At 39.6% G+C, this 19,521-nt stretch overlaps 1 protein-coding gene across 4 annotated transcripts in view; it reads left to right on the plus strand.

The window, feature by feature from the left end:
• The window catches only part of krit1 (KRIT1 ankyrin repeat containing), a 72,962-nt gene extending 56,022 nt beyond the window's left edge, over positions 1 to 16,940 (plus strand). For all 4 annotated transcript variants that reach the window (XM_087987317.1, XM_043690256.2, XM_043690260.2 and 1 more), the window contains 5 exons: positions 3,843 to 4,009; positions 6,199 to 6,286; positions 11,617 to 11,823; positions 13,314 to 13,430; positions 16,489 to 16,940. In XM_087987317.1, coding sequence (XP_087843443.1) covers positions 3,843 to 4,009; positions 6,199 to 6,286; positions 11,617 to 11,823; positions 13,314 to 13,430; positions 16,489 to 16,578 — 669 coding nt within the window. In that variant the 3' untranslated portion in view covers positions 16,579 to 16,940. The remainder of the gene's footprint in view (positions 1 to 3,842; positions 4,010 to 6,198; positions 6,287 to 11,616; positions 11,824 to 13,313; positions 13,431 to 16,488) is intronic.
• Positions 16,941 to 19,521: the final 2,581 nt, after the last annotated feature.

Here is a 19,521-nt window from a genome sequence, read left to right on the forward strand (position 1 = left end):
CTTCATGATTACTTGCTGCATTGGCATGTTAATGTTTTGTGTTTCATGCACAAGAATACCCAGATCCCCCTATGCCTTTGGTATCTCCCTTCATTAGTTAATATTTATTTTGATTCCTCCTATCAAGGTGCCTGACCTCAAACATGTCTGCATTAAACTCCATCTGCTACATTTTTGCCCTGTCACTGAACGTTTTCTTATTTTCATGCAGATTCTTTTTGACTTCATTATAATGACCACACCGAACCTATTTTTGTATCAGCAGCAACTTTGGGCACTTTATATATTGCTAATATAGATGGTAATAATTAAGGCCCCAAGACTGATTCTTGTGGTATTTAATAGTTACGTCTTTGTAGCCTCCAAAAAGACTAATTAATCCTTATTAACCAGTATTAGCCAGTTTTCAATCCATGCTAATATATTACCTCTGATAGAATGAACTCCTGTCTTGTGCAATAATGTATTTTGTGACACCTTACCGAATGTCTTCTGCAAATTCAAAATACACCACATCTACTAAATCCCCTTAATCAACTCTGCTTGTTATATCCTTAAAAAACTCAAGCAAATTTGTCAGTCGTGATTTCCTTTCACAAAACCATGTCGGTTCTATTTGATGCTGTTCAGATTTCCTAAATGTGCTGCTATTTCTTCCTTTTATAATGACCTCCAGCACTTTTTGACTGACAGATGTTAGACTGACTAACCTATAATTTCCTGCTTTCTGTCTCTGTCACATCTTGTACAGGGGCCTCACGTAAGCAGTCTTCCAGTCCTCTGGAGCCCTCCAAGAATCCAGTGAGTTCTGGAATATTTAAGTTAATGCCTCCAATATTTCTGCTCCCACTTCTTTTAGCCTTTCAATGCAGCCCAACAGGTACTGGCATCTTGTCTACCTTCAGTACTATTAGTTTGTGAAATACGCAGGGCTATAAAGAGGGTTTTAAACTAATTACAGAGTAGAGGATTTGAGAGAGGGCAAATGTAGGCCTACATAGTAAGAGGATACCCAGCATTATAGGGCAGCAATTTGGATACCAACACCGAGGGTGGGACAGGAAGAGATGGTTGTGGGGGAGGAGGGAGTTGGTGTTAAGACAAGATTAATGGCTATTCACTTCAATATGCTTGGTATTCAAAAAATAAATTGACAGTTCAAATACATGTAAATGGGTATAATCTTGTAGCCTTTATAAAGACGTGATTACAAAGAGATCAAAGCAGGGAACTAAACATCCCAGTAAATTTTTGAAAGAACAGGCAGCAAGGAAAGGGTAATAGGGTAGCAGTGTTAGAACAGGAGGAATAAGTATTATAGTAAGAAATGATCTTGGGACAAGAAGTATAGTATCCATACAGTGGAAGTGAGAAATAAGAAGAGAAAGAAGATACTGGCAGTCTACAGGCCCTCTAACTGTTTGATAGAACAGAGGATAAATCAGAAGATAATGAGGGCATATAATAAAGGCAGTATATTAATCATGAGCAATTTTCAACTTCACAGATTGAGAGAACCAGATTTGCAAAGGTAGCCACAAAGAAGAACTCAGTGTGTTTTCAGGACAGTTTCCTAGAACAAAATATTGTGGATCCAGTCAGGGATCAGGCTGTTTTGGGTATGGTGATAGCCTTAATGAATCATGTCATGGTAAAAGATTGGCTTGGAAAGAGTGAACATGATGGCAGTATTTAGCATTTGATTTGACAGTGAGGATCTTGGAATGCAAACAACTATGCTAAGCATAAATCTAGGTAATTACAAAGGAATGAGTACAGAGCTGGCTGGAGTGATTTGGGAAAGGTGTTTAAAGCCAAGACAGTTGAGGAACAATGGCAGGTGCTTAAGAAAGTGTTTCATAGCTGGAAGCTGAATCAAAATCCTGGCATTTCCTCCCTGAGGGCATTGTGTAGCATATGGACTATAGTGGTTCAAGAAGGTGGTTCACCACGACCACCTGAAGGGCAAGTAGTTGTGGGTGATTAATGCTGGCCAGCCAGCAATGCCTCTATGCTATGAGTGAATAATTCAAATATTAGTGAAAAAGGAGGATTCTAGGAACGGAATAAATCAACCTTCGGTAACCAAGAATGTTAAGGATAACATCAAATTACAGAAGTGTGGCGAAGATTAATGATAAGGCAGTGGATTGGGAAAGTTTCAAAACTAACAAAAGGCAACCAAAAAAAAGAGATAAAGTTTGAGAGTAAACTTGCTTGTCATTTCAAAATGGAGACCTTCCTTAAATAAATCGAAGGAAGAGAAGCCAGAGTGAACATTAGTCCCTTAGAAAATGAGGTTGGGGAAATAATAATGGGGAACCAGGAAATGGCAGAGGACGCATTGAGATCTGAAGTGTTCACTCTGTTTTCTTTTCATTGATGCTGCCAGACCGGCTGAGTTTCTCCAGCATTGTATTGGGTCAAAAAATGGGTAAAAGACAAAAGTATAATGGCTATTTAAAGTTTGTTTCAGATCACTTATTAATCTTTCTTGATTACACATTCCTGGGGTGCAGTTTTGCTCAATTGATTGACTGGCTGGTTTGCAATGCAGAGTGAAACCAGCAGCTTGAGTTCACTTCCCACAGTGGCTGAAGTTACCATGAAATACCCTTCTTCTTACCCTCTCCCCTTGCCTGAGGTATGGTGACCCTGAGTATCTCTAATGCGAGAGCAGTCCTGTGGTCCAGACTAACTATGGTAACTTTACCCTTACATATTACTAGATGTAAAATTACCTATTCCTGGGTAAGTTTAGCCAGATACTGCTCTAAGAATCCCTGATGCACTCTGTAGATTTGTCTTCCATGTTACCCTTGCGCATCTGATTTATTCAGTCAATATGCAGATTAAAATAGGCAATTAGAACTTTAGTGCCCTTCTTGCATGCCTCATGCCCACCCATGATTTCCTTACCTTACAATTCCTTATTTTCATCCAAACAGATCCACATCACTTGTCACTACTCAGCACCACACTGATAACTTGCATTATTACCAGCATCCTTTTCCTCCTCCCCATGCTTCCAAAATATCAAATACTCTTAAGTGTTGTGTTCCCAGTCTTACTCATTTTGCAACTGTATTCGCATAATAGTTATCAAGTTACATTCATTTATTTCTATTTGTGTAGTTAACTCATCTATCTCGTTACAAATACCGCATGATTTCAAAAAGAGAGATTTAAGCTTTGACTTTTTACCTTTATTATTACTGTGGTTTTAATTTCTGCTGCACTTTTCTATCAAGGTTTTGCCTCTTCCTGTCACATTTTGATTAATGTTCACCTCTTCACTTTCATTACTTTTGCACTCTCATCTCCTTCTTTGATTTTTCAAACTTCCTTTCAGTTGAACGAGTTTAGAATGACTGGTGATTTCACTCGAACTTGCAAAATTTCTGGAATGCTAGATGGAGTAAATGCAGAAAGGATATATGCTTTGGGCATTGTCTCAAGCCAAAGACAATTTCCGAATAAGGAACAAAACATTAGAAGAGAGATTAGGAAGAACGTTTCTTTCTCCAGAGTGTAGTGGATCATTAGAATCCTCTACCACAGAAGGTTGTGGATGCTCAGTCATTGCCCATATTCAAAACACAGATTGATAATTTCAAATTACTAATAACATCAGGTGATAGTGTGAGAAAATGGTGTTGAGGTAGATGGTTAGTCATGATGTAGAATAGTGGAGCAGACTTGGGGGATCAATGGCCTACTCTTGCTTTTATATTTCTATGTTGTGCACATTGATTTTGTTTAATAAGCATAACGCACTATATAAACAATGGGCATATATATATTATATGTATAGAATACATATTTTAATTTGTTTGTTCAAGGTGGATGATCCCTTGGCTATCCTTATTCTATTTGATGAGGCACGCAGTAGCCTGCTGAAAGGATTATATCCATGTCCTGACAGTCAGTTGATAACATTGGCTGGTCTTCTCCTTCAAATCATCTATGGAAATTATGAGAGTAAAAAACATAAGCAGGGATTCCTCAAGTGAGTACATATTTTAAGTGATATATCAATTCCAGCCTTGGGTGACTGTTTGTGCGGAGTTTGCATGTTCTCCCTGTGTCTGCGTGGGTTTCCTCCGGGTGCTCCGGTTTCCTCCCACAATCCAAAGATGTGCACGTCAGGTGAATTAGCCATGCTAAAATTGCCCATAGCGTAGGGTAGGGAAATGGGTCTGGTGGTTTACTCTTTGGAGGGTCAGTTGGGCTGAAGGGCATGTTTCCATACTGTAGGGAATCTAATCTAGTCTAAAAAATGTAGAGTTTGATGAGATGCTTACAGACTTCAGTTTCAAGACATTAACAGATATTGCTACTGTACCTTCCAGATTTTTTTTGAAGTCTGGACTAAAATCCTTGCATTATTTAGCATTATAAGTAATCCCGTGTCAGTCAAATAATTATACTTGAGAGCTCCATTATTGCTTACCTTAATTGTTAGACCCGGGTATCATTCATATGATGGTCAGTACTTCCCAACCTTGTATTTAGGGGTTTAGAAAACACCATGTGCTTTTTCTTTTGAAGCATGTTGTCTTTATATTGCAGTTCTGGTCTTGTAGAGAGATGCTGTTTCTGATCGCTCATGCCTTATGTGCACAGCTATACTAGAAAATAGTTCATGTAACAGATTATGATCATGCCAGTTGGCTGCTGAAAATGTGTTGCTGGAAAAGCGTAGCAGGTCAGGCAGCATCCAAGGAACAGGAGAATCGACGTTTCGGGCATAAGCCTGTCTTCATGCCAGTTGGCTGGCTAACTGAAACCACTTGTCACGATATGAGCTGAAGGGATTCAATTTCTCTTGGTTGAGATAGAACCTAACCTGACTCCTGACATGCAAGAAGGACCAGTATCCATTAAATTTGAAAATGAATATTTCCTAAGATTAACAAAATGTATGCTATTTGGAAAGGGAATATAATGATATTGTGTGCAGCACATTTTCCACAGTATTTCTTTCCTTATCACTGGACAATTAAGGAATTTAAATACGTGCAGTTTATAATACCACGATTTCAATTATCTCAACAACTGCAGTAAAGGCAAAGTTCCACAAACATGTAAATAATGGATTAAGGAAGATATTTCGCTCTTCTGTGCATGGCTGTGCGATTGTATTTTGCTCTTTAAAAGGATGCCACCAACAGTCTAAAAAAGACAGTGTGTGCCATATATTTGAGCAACATTGCATATCAATTTCAATACAGGTTCAATGCAGATACTTAGCTGTTTGTCCCACTAATTGCATTTATTTCAGACGTTCATAATGGGCAAAGTACAGACTGTAGTCAAAGTGTGGCGCTGGAAAATCAGCAGGTCAGTCAGCATCTCAGAAGTAGGAGAGTCGACGTTTCAGGCATAAGCCCTTCAGTACAGAATATATCAACCAGCCATGTAAAAACCCGCCAAGCAAGAGTCAGTACCATCCCACCTTGCTGATGCAAGCAGGTCTCATACTGGGCCCAGATTTGCCTCTACCACCACTGCCTCCGAGAGGTGTTGGATGCAGAAGCCATGGGGAACCCAAACTTTCCTCTGCCACAGCAGTCATGCGATGCTGCTGGGCTCAACTTGTCAATGCAGAATCCACCAGGAACCCAAATCGTCTTCCGCCATGAGTCTGTGCAGGACTCGCCTCTCCACTGCTGATGCCATCATTGCCAATGCGGTCACCACAACAGAGTTCTTCACAAATAAACAAAGTCAACAAGAAAAGAGAAAAAATAAGAAAGAAAAGTGGATGGAGTGGTCGAACCTCTGGATCAGTATCCATACTCCGCTGCCATCTTGAATTAGCTACATTTTGACTATGCTGCATATTAAAGCTAACTGAATTCTCTTTCACCTGATGTGCATGTACTGTCTGTCACAGAAGAAGTGTTCCCAATTAATTCTTTAAACCAGGATTGCTGAAGTTGTATTTCAGAATTTTCTTGACTAGAATCAGGTAAATTCAATATAGTGCAAGAATTGAATATGTCAGTTTTTGACACATGGCTGAGTATCATATTAAAATGCATTCGCCGCTATTAAGGAAATTATTTTGTTATTTCAGAAAATGTTTATCTCCAGCATGTTTCACTATTCAGCTGCTGAAGTGAATGCTGGTTATTTATTTTACTATCTACAGTATTAGTTATCTTTAACTGAATAAAATTCTATGCATTTCAGTGAAGAAAATCTAAAGTGTGTCTTACCATGTACCAAACTGAAAAGCAAGGCTCCACACTGGATCAGTAGGATTTTACATGAATACAAGGTCAGTTTAAATAATTCTTTAAAATTTTGTTATACTCATTAAATCTTTCCTTTCTCACTTGACATTTTCTTTAAAAAAAAATACTTGATTGAACGTGTTGCTTACTCAACATGGATATATTGTTGTGACTGAAATAATTTGACAAAGCTTTAATGTGGAATTCCGAATGAGTGAGATGATGTACTTGGGCTGGACAAATAAGGCAAGGGAATATATAATAAATAGTCGGACTGTGGGAAGCGCCAAGGATCAAAGGATTGTTGGTCCCTTAAGGTATTAAGACAGGTGGATAAAATGATTATGAAGGCATCTGGTATACTTACCTTTATTAGACAAAGCCTAGAGGTTAAAATTAGGTTATGCTGGAAATTGGTTCGGCCACAGCTCGAGTACTGTATGCAGTTCTAGAATCCACATATTGAGAGTGACATAATAGCATTAGAGAGGGTGCAGAGTTGATTTACCAGGAGGTTGCTTCGCTGGAGAGTTTGTGAAGAGAGAATCTGACAGACTGGGTTAGGAGATAGTGGGTGGTGATGGAGGATTGTTTTCCGAACTGGAGACCTGTGAACTGTGGTGTTCTGCAGGGATCGGTGCTAGGCCCACTGTTGTTTGTCATTTATATAAAGGATTTGGATGAGAATTCAGGAGGTAAAGGTACTATGTTTGGGGTTGACACTAGAATTTGTGGTAAAATCAACAGTGAAGAAGGGTTATCTAAGATTACAAAGGGATATTGATCAATTGGACTGAGCAGTGGCAGATGGAATTTAATTTGGATAAGTGCGATATATTGCATTTTGGTAAAGCTAAAAGGGGCAGGATTTATAGAGTTAATGATGGGGCCCTGGATAGTGTTGTCAAACAGCAAGACCTAGGGATTCAGATAAGTAGTTCTTTTGAACGTAGACAGGGTGGTTAAGAAGACATTTAGCAAGCATGCCTTCATTGCTCAGACCATTGAGTATAGGAGTTGGAACGTCATGTTGAGGTTGTACAGGGCATTCTTGAGGCCACTTTTGCACGATTCTGTACAGTTCAGGTCACCCTGTTATAGAAAGGATATTATTAAATCGGAAAGCATTCGGAAAAGTTTTGCCTGGATGTTGCTGGGGAAAGGCAAGGACTGATTAGGGATAGTCAGCATGGCTTTGTGCATGGGAAATCATGTCTCACAACCTTGATTGTGTTTTTTGAAGAAGTAACAAAGAGGATTGATGAGGGCAGAACGGTAGATGTGATCTATATGGACTTCAGTAAGGCATTCGACAAGGTTCCACATGGGAGACTGGTTAGCAAGGTTAGATCTCATGGAATAGAGGAAAACTAGCCATTTGGATACAGAACTGACTCAAAGGAAGAAGACAGAGGGTGGTGGTGGAGGGTTGTTTTTCAGACTGGAGGCCTGTGACCAGTGGAGTGCCACAAGGATCTGTACTGGGTCCACTACTTTTCGTCATTTATATAAATGATTTGGATGTGAGCATAAGAGGTACAGTTAGTAAGTTTGCAGATGACACCAAAATTGGAGGTGTAGTGGACAATGAAGGAGGTTACCTCAGATTACAACGCGATCTTGATCAGATGGGCCAGTGGGCTGAGAAGTGGCAGATGGAGTTTAATTCAGATAATGCAAAGTGCTGCATTTTGTGAAAGCAAATTTTAGCTGGACTTATACACTTAATGGTGAGGTCCTCTGGAGTGCTGCTGAACAAAGAGACCTTGGAGTGCAGATTCATAGCTCCTTGAAAGTAGAGTCATAGGTAGATTCGGTATGCTTTACTTTATTGGTCAGACTATTGAGTACAGGAGTTGGGAGGTTATATTGCGACTGTACAAGACATTGGTTATGCCACTTTTGGAATATTGCATGCAATTCTGGTCTCCTTCCTATCAGAAGGATATTGTGAAACTTGAAAGGGTTCAGAAAAGACTTACAAGGATGTTACCAGGGTTGGAGGATTTGAGTTCTAGGGAGAGGTTGAATAGGCTGGGGCTGCTTTCCCTGGAGCATTGGAGGCTGAGGGGTGACCTTACAGAAGTTTATAAATCGTGGGCGGCACGGTGGCACAGTGGTTAGCACTGTTGCCTCACAGCACCAGAGACCTGGGTTCAGTTCCCGCCTCAGGCGACTGAGTTTGCACATTCTCCCCGTGTCTGCGTGGGTTTCCTCCGGGTGCTCCGGTTTCCTCCCACAGTCCAAAAATGTGCAGGTCAGGTGAATTGGCCATGCTAAATTGCCCGTAGTGTTAGGTGCAGGGGTAAATGTAGGGGAATGGGTCTGGGTGGGTTGTGCTTCGGCGGGTCGGTGTGGACTTGTTGGGCCGAAGGGCCTGTTTCCACACTGTAAGTAATCTAATCTAAATGAGGGACATGGATAGGATAAATAGACAAAGTCTCTTCCCAGAGGTGGAGGAGACCAGAACTAGAAGGCATAGGTTTAGGGTGAGAGGAGAACGATATAAAAGAGACCTTAGAGGCAATTGTTTCATGCAGAGGGTGGTACACGGATGGAATTAGCTGCCAGAGGAAGTGGTGGAAGCTGTTACAATTGCAACATTCAAAAGCATCAGGATGGGTATATGAAATTGAAGGGTCTGGAGGGATATGGGCCAGGTGCTGGCAGGTGGGACTAGATTGGTTTTGATATCTGGTCGGCAGGGACAAGTTGGACCAAAGGGTCTGTTTCTGTGTTGTACATTTCTATGACCCTATGGAGTGGAGAGTTTGGGAAGAGTAAAGGGCTGGATAAGCTGGGATTTTTTGCACTGGAGCAGAGGAGCTGGAGTCCTTGTAGATCTTTCTAAATTCACGAGGAGCATTGATAAGATTACTAGCAAAGATCTTTTTCCTAGGGTGGGATAGTTCAAAACTAGAAGGCATATTTTTAAGGTGAGAGAAGAAAGGGGAAATTTGTCACACCAGAGGGTGGTTTGTGGTGGAATGTACTGCCAGAGGAAGAGGTAGATGTAGGTACAGTTACACCATTTAAAAGACATTTGGACAGGTACATGAATATGTAAGGTTTAGAGGGATATGGGCCAAATGTAGGCAAGTGGGACAATTTAGTTCGGAAGACTTGGTTGGCATGGCTGAACTTGAGCAAAGGGTCAGTTTCTGTGTTGTATGACTCTGACTCTAAACTCCTTCAAGCAGAGGGGATTGAGAGCCTACGTGATTGAGATATATAAAATTATGAGCGTAGATAATTAGACAGGAAGAAACTTTTCCTCTTGATGATGGGATCATTGATCATAGGGCATAGATTTGAGGTAAAGGGCAGAAGCTTTAGAGGATATCTGAGGAAAAAACGTTTTCACCCAGAGGTTGCTGGGAATCTGAAACTCGCTCCTTGTAAGGGTGTTAGAGGCAGCAACCCTCATAACATTTAAGGTGTGTTGAGATGCCATGGCAGACAAAGTTATGGGCCAGGTGCTGAAAGTTCGAGGGTTGTTTTTGACCTGCATCGATACAATGGGTTGAAGGGCCTTTTTCTGTGCTATAAATCTCTGACTCTACACATCGCTTTGAATTAATTTGGTTTATGGAGAGCAGAAAATTAGCTTGGGTCTCAGGTGTGCTCAAACTTTTAAGTCGTCTTGTTCACAAGCAAAATCCCTCGTCACTAGATTAATATGCTAGTCATTTTTTACAAATTGGAACAATTGAATTTTAAATATGACTGCTAGCTCTTTGTTTTGAGCTTGTAACTCAAACTTTGAACAATCATTTTTTAATCAGCGCTAATGAGTAGCGAGTACTTTTCTTCTCACCATTCCCCGGGTGTTGAATAACTTAGTTTCATTTTCTTCATACGTACAGTAGCGCCTCGACTTACCGAAAAGTTCGCGAACTGAATCAATTTTTCCCATTGTTCGGATAGCGTAAGAATGCTTGGATGGTTGTTCACAGCGCACGCGCCAAAGACAAACTGAATGAGATCACGCGGGGCCCGAGAGCTTTTGCGTTCAACAAGCATGTAGCAAAGCAGAACAATGAAACTACGTGGTCGCACGCGGGCTTTTTGCGTTCGTATCTTCGTTTGTACCTTGAATTTCGTACGTACGTTGAAGCAAAATTTTACGTACAATCCTGTTCGTAAATTGATTTGTTCGTGAATGGGGTCGTTCGTATGTTGAGGTGCTACTGTACTGAGTTGCAGTCATTTCTCCAGACTAATGCTGTAACACATGCTCTTGCTGTTTACATCTGAATTGAAAGTAACATGAATGAAACCTGTGTTGTCAGCTTCACTGTCCTTTCAGGTCATGTTACATGGCATGGCAAAGATTGGTGAATATTAAGGTTGAAGATTAAGGCATGTTAAATTACAACTACAAAAGAGGAATTAGTGTGTTGTTGTTAATCAGCCCACTACACTTACGGCGAATTTCTATTTTCAGCTGTTACAGGCAAGAATATAGATTGAATATGAGAGTCCGATCAGGAGCATGAAACAAATAAGTAACTCAAAGAAACTGACCTGCTTAATTAACCATAAAAACAATCAATGCCTGTGGCAGCGCTTAGCTGGACAATTTCAAAATTACTTCTGCTCAGATCTTACTTTATATTGTTTCCTACTTCAAATATTTTTCCAGTTTTCCCTTGAATGCCTTTGCTTCAAACTTAGTGCTCTAACAAGAACCTGACTTGTCTCCTCAGTCTCCCTTGGTCCAGTATAGTCCTGCCATTCCAAGATAACTAGTAAGATAATTTTCACCACTGATCTATGGTGTACATTATCTAGTTTTCATGTCTTTTGTTAAACAGTCTGCCCAAAACATCTTTTGGTCACTCCAATTGCACGCCAATATGTATTGTGAAAGAATTGTTGTTTGATACTATAGAGAAAAGGAATAGTATCCTTCCTCAATCTTTCAGTTCTGAACTGGTTATCAGGTAGTACAAACAATGTTTTCTCTACTTCCCAGTCTGTACCACTTCCCCCTCTCCAAGCACCACCACCGCCACCAAGATGCGCGCATGTGCACACAATGTCATACTTCTCTTCAGAGTATTCAATACGGAGTATTAATGCCTTAATATCTTCAGCATTCAAATATTTTAATGATGACACTCAGGGAAATAAGTAGTCACAAACCTGTACTGAATTACAAACCGATCCTCTTATAAACTATAAGCCAGTACTGAGTGGGGTTGAATAAAATGTTACAACAAGGTGTTAATTAAAAATTCCATTATTTGCCTACTGCATTGGCTGCAGTTCTTAAACTGCGATTGGATGTGATGAGAATATTTTTCATGTGTATCTTTTTACGCACTGGCAACATTTACTTAAGGTTTATATTGCTTAAAATCTTTAACAGAGCCTTAGCAGTCGTGAAGGTATCAGTAAGGAGATGCACCACCTTCAGCGTCTTTTCCTGCAGATTTGCTGGGAGTTTCCATCTTATGGAGCAGCCTTTTTCACAGGACAAGTATATACTAAATCAAGCTCGAGTAGTCACAAAGTTGTCAAGGTATATGTTGGTGTAAACACGAAAGGTCTGCATTTGTTAAACATGGAAACAAAGGTAAATTGACAGTGATCCCTAGTGAATTTATGATGTAACAAGCATGTATTTTGATATTACACAGGAGACATTTTGTTGAAGCTGTTTGTCTTGCAATCATCAGGACAATTACAAATGATTAATATATATAAGGGAGCAATATGGTATGAATTTCACTGTTAGTGTAATGCCAGGTATTTGGGTGATATATCCCAAAGACTGGCAGTTCATATCAAACAGTGTATCCATGTTGCAACAAGCAACATACTGACTGGACTCAACCAACCGATGTTCGTAACGATCAAAACACAGAATCCAACATTGGATGTGATTCTGCAATTGACAACATTTACTGGATAATTTTCAGTGAACAAATGCATCCAATTTAGGATTGTCACTAGGCTCGCAAAGTGATGCTCATGTGAACTGGAAGCTCAATAAACCAATATACAAAGTCCTGTTCTTTACAGACAAATGAACATATGGACTGCACCTGTTTAAGTTCAACAAATTAGGTGGCAGCCTTCCACTGGCTCATTTCTTAGAGCAGTGCCTTGATTAGAGTCAACTTGCGTTGTATAAATTTTAGCACTGGCAGTAAACTAACCCCACAATCTCCACAGTGACGCCTCTACCATCCTCAGTCCACTTGTCAACCAATCAACACTCTTCTCTCATTCAGTATAAATGTTTACTTCTTTAAAGTGATTTTCTTGTGAATTGTGATGAATGCAAGTCAAAAGACTTTAACAAAATGTCATTTTTTCAGCAATACGCAAGTTCTCTACTACAAAACAACTATTTATAAACATGCATTTATTTGATCCCTTCTCGAATAATTATATGATTAATTACTTCTGAAGAACTGTGACTTTTGTTGTGGAAAGATCAATTCCTTAATTCTATATTAAAACTTTTTTGTTTTCCAAGGTCAGAGGTAAAACATTTTATCTATTTCATCCGTTAACTTGCTCTGTAACAACTAAAACAGATTGCCACAATGAACTTTTTGTGACAGTTGTGAACCTTTGGCTTCCTGTTCAACCTTGTATGAGTTGTAAATTCTGCATCCTATCCAATACCAGACTTGCAAATTTCCACTTTAAATATTGCAACAGAGTCATTATGTCCAAGTTTTTGTGATGAGTGCAAGACAAAATGTTTCAACTTTGTCTATTTTTTCAATGTTTAAGTTCTGAATCATAAGCAATTATTTTCATTCTTTTTAATATTGCCCACCCTGTAACCAGCATATGGGAAATCGTAGAATTGTCCTCAGCCTGTTCCTCTTGAATTTCTTTTGGTGATGTGGATGTGATTTGCTGACTGTAGGTGGAAGTTAACCGTCTCCACCAACTCATTACCAAAAATCTTTGCAGCACCATCAGCTGAATTCCAAATGCATTGCCATAGACTATTTCAAATAGAGGTTCTTCACTGCTGAAGGCACTGACAGATTATTTTCAGAACTGGTAATATTAATTGTTTTCTTACATTTGTATCTTTTCCAGGCTTTGTTGATTAGCCTTAAGTATGGCTCCCTTATGTGGCAATTGGGTGAAGCAGATGCCTACTTTCAAATTCACAGTTTGGAAAATAAAATGAGCCTCGTTGTGCATACAAAGCAGGTATAAAAAAACATTCTCGTCAGTGTTCAGATGAAGGTGAAGCCTTTCAGTTTTATTTAGGAAAGTAAATAATGCAAAGGACTTTGTAATTTTGTAACACCAATACTTAAAGTGAACAACAATTAATTATAAATTGATCAAACTGGTGTTATGGTAGTAGAACTGTATTTTTAAAACTTCTGAAATTTTCTTTAAAGAGAAATCTTCCAAATCATTGCAACAGTTTATTTTCAAAAGAAAAGGACTAATAATTATTAATCTTGTGTAAAACCTTAAGGATGAGTGACCATAGTATGATCAATTTTAAACTTTCTGAAAGTGAGATCGTTCAGTCTGAAGCAAGGGTGTTAAATTTGAGTAAGAGAAATTATGAATCGTGAGACACAGGATGGCTAAGTTGAATTTGGAAAATACATTAAAAGGCATAACTGTACAATGGGCAGTCTTCAAAGAACTATTAGATTGGGACGGCAACTATACATTTCTTCAAGGTGCAACAACTCTTTTTTTTTTAAAAAGAGCAAGTCAACTGTGGCTAATAAAGAAAGTTAATGATTGTATAAGATTAAAAGAAAAGGCTTGGTGATAAATCTAAGGATTATAGAAGTTTTTGAAATGGCAAAGAAAGATAAAGGTACTGGTAAGGAAAGGAGCAGTAGAATATGAATGCAGTCTAGCAAACACTATTAAAAATAGGCTTTAAAACCCTCTATATGTACATAAAAATGAAATGCTTGGCTCAGACAAATGTGGATCCCGTAGAAGCTGAGTCAGAAGAATTTATACTGAGGCATAGAGAAATGGCAGAGAAGCTTATTGTGTTTGATTTCACTGAGGAAGATGCAAGAAATCTCCTTGAATTAGAGGTAATGACTCGAGAGAAAAATAGGTGGGAAGGAAAGTGGTAAGGATAATACAAAGAAACTGCAGAAAGATCTAGACATGTTAAGCAAGTGGGCAGAAACTTGGCCGATAGAATATTTTTCCCACATTATATTCCTCCTGCTAAATGCATAACCTCATAAAGCAATTAAATATTATTTAAATGAAAAATATACTGCAGAAATCTACAGAGGAGGGATTTGGGAATCCTTGCGTATGAATCTCAACATCTGACACTGAAGGCAGTCCAGCTAAGATTCACTTGGCTACTCCCAGGTATGGGAATGTGAGGACTGGAGATCAGAGATCGGATGTGGCGCTGACAAAGTACAGCGGGTCAAGCGGCATCTGAGTAACAGGACAGTCAATGTTTTGGGAATTCCTGATGAAGGGCTTACGCCCGAAACGTCGACTCTCCTGCTGCTTGAATGCTGTGCTTTTCCAGCGCCACATTTTTCAGCTCTAATCCAAGGTATGAAGGGACTGTTTTATGAAGAGAAGTTCAGTAGATAGGGCCTGTACACATTGGAGTTTAGAAGAATGAGAGGTAACCTTATTGAAACTCAAGATCCTGAGGGAAGTTGACCAGTTAGATGTGGAAAAGCAGTTTTCCCCTTGTGAGAGTGCCTTGGGCCGGAGGGCATAACATCAGAATGTGGGGTTGTAAGACTCAAGGAGGAGTTTCTCCTCTGAGGGTTGTGAATCTGTGGAATTCTTTTCCTCAGTGGCTTTAGATAGAGTCATAGAGATGTACAGCACGGAACCAGACCCTTTGATCCAACTCGTCCATGCCAACCAGATATCCCAACTAATCTAGTTCCATTTGCCAGTACTTGGCCCATATCCCTCCATGCCCTTCCTATTCATATACCCATCCAGATGCCTTTTAAATGTTGCAGTTGTACTAGCCTCCACCACTTCGTCTTGCAGCTCATTGCATACTTGTACCACCCTCTGTATTAAAAAGTTTCTCCTTAGATCTCTTTTATATCTTTCTCCTCTCACCCTAAACCTATGCCCTCCAGTTCTGGACTCCTCCACCCCAGGCAAAAGACTTTGTCTATTTATCCTATCCATGCCCCTCGTGATTTTTTAAAAACCTCTATAAGGTCACCCCTCAGCCTCTGATGCTCCAGGGAAAACAGCCCCAGCCTATTCAACCTCTCCCTATAGCTCAAATCAGGAGTCATTTAAGTATATTCATGGCTGAGAGATCTTTAATCAGTAAGGGAATCGAACACTATGGAGAAAAAGCAGGAAAGTGGAGTTGAGGCCTTTGATTTGAGTACAGAAGTAATGAAGTCTTGCTTCAATTCGATAGGAGCCGGGTGAGACTGCACCTGGAGTACTGTTTGCAGTTTTGTCGCCTTCAGTCAGGAAACCGGTTATTGCCACGGAGATTGTGCTGCAAAGATTCACCAGACTTGTTCCTGGAATGGTGTGATTATCCTATGAAGAGAGATTAGGCACATTGGGCCTACATTTTCCAGAGTTTCGAAGAATGAGTGGTTATTTCATTGAAATCTACAACATGTGTAAAGGGATAGACAGGGTAGATGCAGGCCACAAAACAAAAATTGCTGGAGAAAATCAGCACTGAAGAAGGGCCACAGAACTCAAAATGTCGATTCTGCTTTCTGTTAACTGTCCATACAGCTGAATTTCTCCAGAAGTTTCTGTTTTTCTTTCAGATTTCCACCTTCTCCAGTTCTTTGTTTTATATTGGATGCAGTTAAGTTGTTTCCCCTGGGGAGTCTAGAATCAGGAAGCATAATTTGAAAAGAAGGGCGATGCCACTGAGGACTGGGAAGAGGAGACATTTTTCTCCTGTGTGAATATTTGGACTTCTGTACCCCAGAGGGTGTGAAAGCTCAACCTTTTGAGTATGTTTAAAGTGAAGATTGAATTTCTGATTACTGATGGAGTTAAAGGCTATGGAGATAGTGTGGGTAAAAGTACTTGATGAAGTGCTTGATAAGCCATAATATTATATTAGATAGTGGAGCAGCCTCAAAGGGCTGAATGGCCTATTCCTGTTCCTACTCTTTGCTCAGTATTTTAAATCAACTGTAATATTTACATACATCAGCACAACAAAGAATGGTAATCTCAAACTAAGACTTGTGCAGTTTATTGTTTCCTTTCAATAACATTTATTTCTGCCTCCATTTTTTAGGCTGGTCTGATTGTGAAATTACTGATGAAGTTAAGTGGCCAACTGAGTGTAAATGAAAGAAACTTGACAGATAAACATGGATATGGGTAACCATTAAATATCATGAGATCTTTATCTTGACAAGGCCATTCCTGTTGAACTGAAGCACTTCAGATTACTAAGAAGCCAGAAAAACCCACTGTGATTTAGCATTCCATGTATATTTGTATGATATTGAAGAATTGTATATCTTATTTGATGTATTTTAAAGCAAAGTATACATTGTGTATGTTGATTATTTCAATGTCTTGTTATTGTGCTAAAGAAGCAAGTTTTAATTTGGTTCTATAAAGAACAAAATTCTGAGTTATAGTATGTATTACAGCAATAGTTGTGCTCTTCAGTATGGTTTATAAAGTATTTTAGAAATATATCACAATATCGACATTTTTATGAATTAAAAGAGGATCTTCTAAATTTTGGTTGATTTGCATATTTCAGAATTACAGAACTATTATGGTCCAGTGGGAGGCCATTCATCCCATTGAGTCTGCACTGGAATGAAACCAGACACAGCATAGAGTCTAGAGATTATGGCACAGAAACAGACCCTTCAGTTCAACTTGTCCATGCGAACAAGATATCTAAATTAATCTAGTCCCATTTGCCAGTACTTGGCCCATATCTATCTTAAAGTCTTCCTATTCATATACCTATCCAGATGTCGTTTAAATGTTGTGATTATATCAGCTTCCACCACTTCCTCTGGCAGCTCATTCTATACTCTAACCACAATGCCATAAACAAACACACAGATCTAGATACCATCTATCAACCCCACAGAAAACGAACAGGAAATGACATCACCACAAACCCCAGGAATCCCATCCAGGACAAACATATATATGGAAAGCAGGAGACAACAGCTTAGTTTCACTTGGAGATCGCCACTGATGAAGTTACCTAGCCAGGTAATGAAATGTCTGGATATCAAACCTACAGCTCAGCGAGCAAACCTATACCCAAAACCTCAACCTGAGCTACAAACCTTGCAAAAATCCCATAAATTCTTACAACTTCAAGTTAAAGATAGATAAGGAAATATGTTGATTACACTCCATACCAAAGTGGTTCAGCAGTGCTTAAAGACATTGCTCCTAGATTGGATTGACAGCAGGTGAGGAGGGAAAAATGCACTTGACCTCATCGTCACCAGTCTTCCTGTCACAGTTGCATCTGTCCATGACAGTATTGGCAGAAGTGACCACTGTACATTCCTTGTGATTGTGTAGACTACTACTGAGCTAAACTGGATTGATTTAGATCAGATCTAACAGCTCAAGACTGGGTATCCATGAGGCACTGGGTCATTAACAGCGGCACAAATGTCCTAAAATACAATCTGCAACCTGATGGCCCATTGTGTCCCCCTTTCACCATTACCGTCAAACCAGGTGATCAACTGTGGTTCAATGAATAGTGCAGGAACACCAGGCATACATACAAACCAAGTGTCAATATGGTGAAACTACAAGAAAACATGACTTGCGTGTTAAGCAGTATATGTAGCAGATGATAGTTGCAACAAAGTGATTTCATAATCGGTGGATTGAAGCTCTGCAGTCCTGCCATGTCCCGTTGTGTATGGTGGTGGAGGACAATCAACCAACTCACTGGAAGGGGAATCCTAACAAATATGCCCATCTATAATAATTGTAATCCAGAACATAAGTGCAAAAGATGAGGCTGAAGCATATGCAACAAACTAAGGGTTCTCCATTCACTAAGATTTCCACCTGTACTTGACCTTCTGAAACACGTCACCTCACATTTGTCAGAATTAAACTCATCTGCCATTTTTTTTGCCCATGTCGCTGACTGATCCATATTCTGCTGTATCCTGACAATCATCCTCACTATCTGCACTCAACAAATCTTTGTATCATCTGCAAACTTACTAATTCGACCAGCTATGGTTTCCTACAAATCATTTACATAGACCACAAAAAGCAGAGGTCCTAGCACTGATCCCTGTGGAACACTACTAATCACAGCCCTCCATTCTGAAAAGCATCTTCGTACTGCTACCCCTTCTTCCTATGACAAAGCCAGTGCTGTATCCATTTTACAGCTCACCCTAGATTACGTGACTTCACCTTTTGTACCTGTCTGCCGTGAGGGACTTTGTCAGAGGCTTTACTGAAGTCCGTGTAGACAACATTGACCATTTTAACCTCATCAATCATCTTCATTGTCACCTCACAAAAACTATCAAGGTAGTGAGGCATGACCTCCTCCTCACAAAACAATGCTGTCTATTGCTGATGTCAGTCTATGTGCATATAGATACTGTCCCTGAGAATCTTTTCCAACAGTTTCCCTACCACTGATGTGAAACTCTCAGGCCTGTAATTTACAGGATTATCCCTGCTACTTTTCTTAAATAAATAGGCTTTTCTCCAGTCCTCTGGGACCTCACCTGTTGCCAAAGAGGATACAAAGATGTCTGGCAATGTCTAGCAATGTTTTCTCTTGCCTCTCCCAACAATCTGGGATAGATAGACTGCAGAGCTAGACTTTTCATTTGCTGGCACAGTGCTGATTAATTCTGAATCATGGTCACAACATCCCAGCCTTGCCTTTTTGCACTTTACTGCTTTTTTGCCATGTCATTTAGTGCAGACATAAAGCTTGCAAGTTTGTCATAGCTGCCAGCAGGCCTCGGTCAAATCAAGGGGGATAGATTTTTTTCATCCAATGTTGTCCCATTGTTTAGGCTCGGTTATAAAGTGGAGCAGTTAACCCAGAGGTACCTGAATGGAAACTGCTCTGCTACATCAATGGTAGCATTGTGTGTAAACCATTCCCTGTTCAATAAATGATGGAAGGCTACATTTGGGAACTATTGACAATTCCAGTTTAACCTTTGTAATAATATCAAATAACTATCATCCAAAATGGGAATACATCTGATCAAGGTCAATTAGAAATAAGTGTAGTTGTTTAATCTATCAACTGCTTAAACATTCAGCCTCTCATCGAGTCATAAAAATA

This window comes from Chiloscyllium plagiosum, unplaced genomic scaffold, assembly GCF_037043375.1.
Source record: "Chiloscyllium plagiosum isolate Xiang-an unplaced genomic scaffold, Cpla_swu_hap1 HiC_scaffold_5, whole genome shotgun sequence".
Lineage (NCBI taxonomy): Eukaryota > Metazoa > Chordata > Chondrichthyes > Orectolobiformes > Hemiscylliidae > Chiloscyllium > Chiloscyllium plagiosum.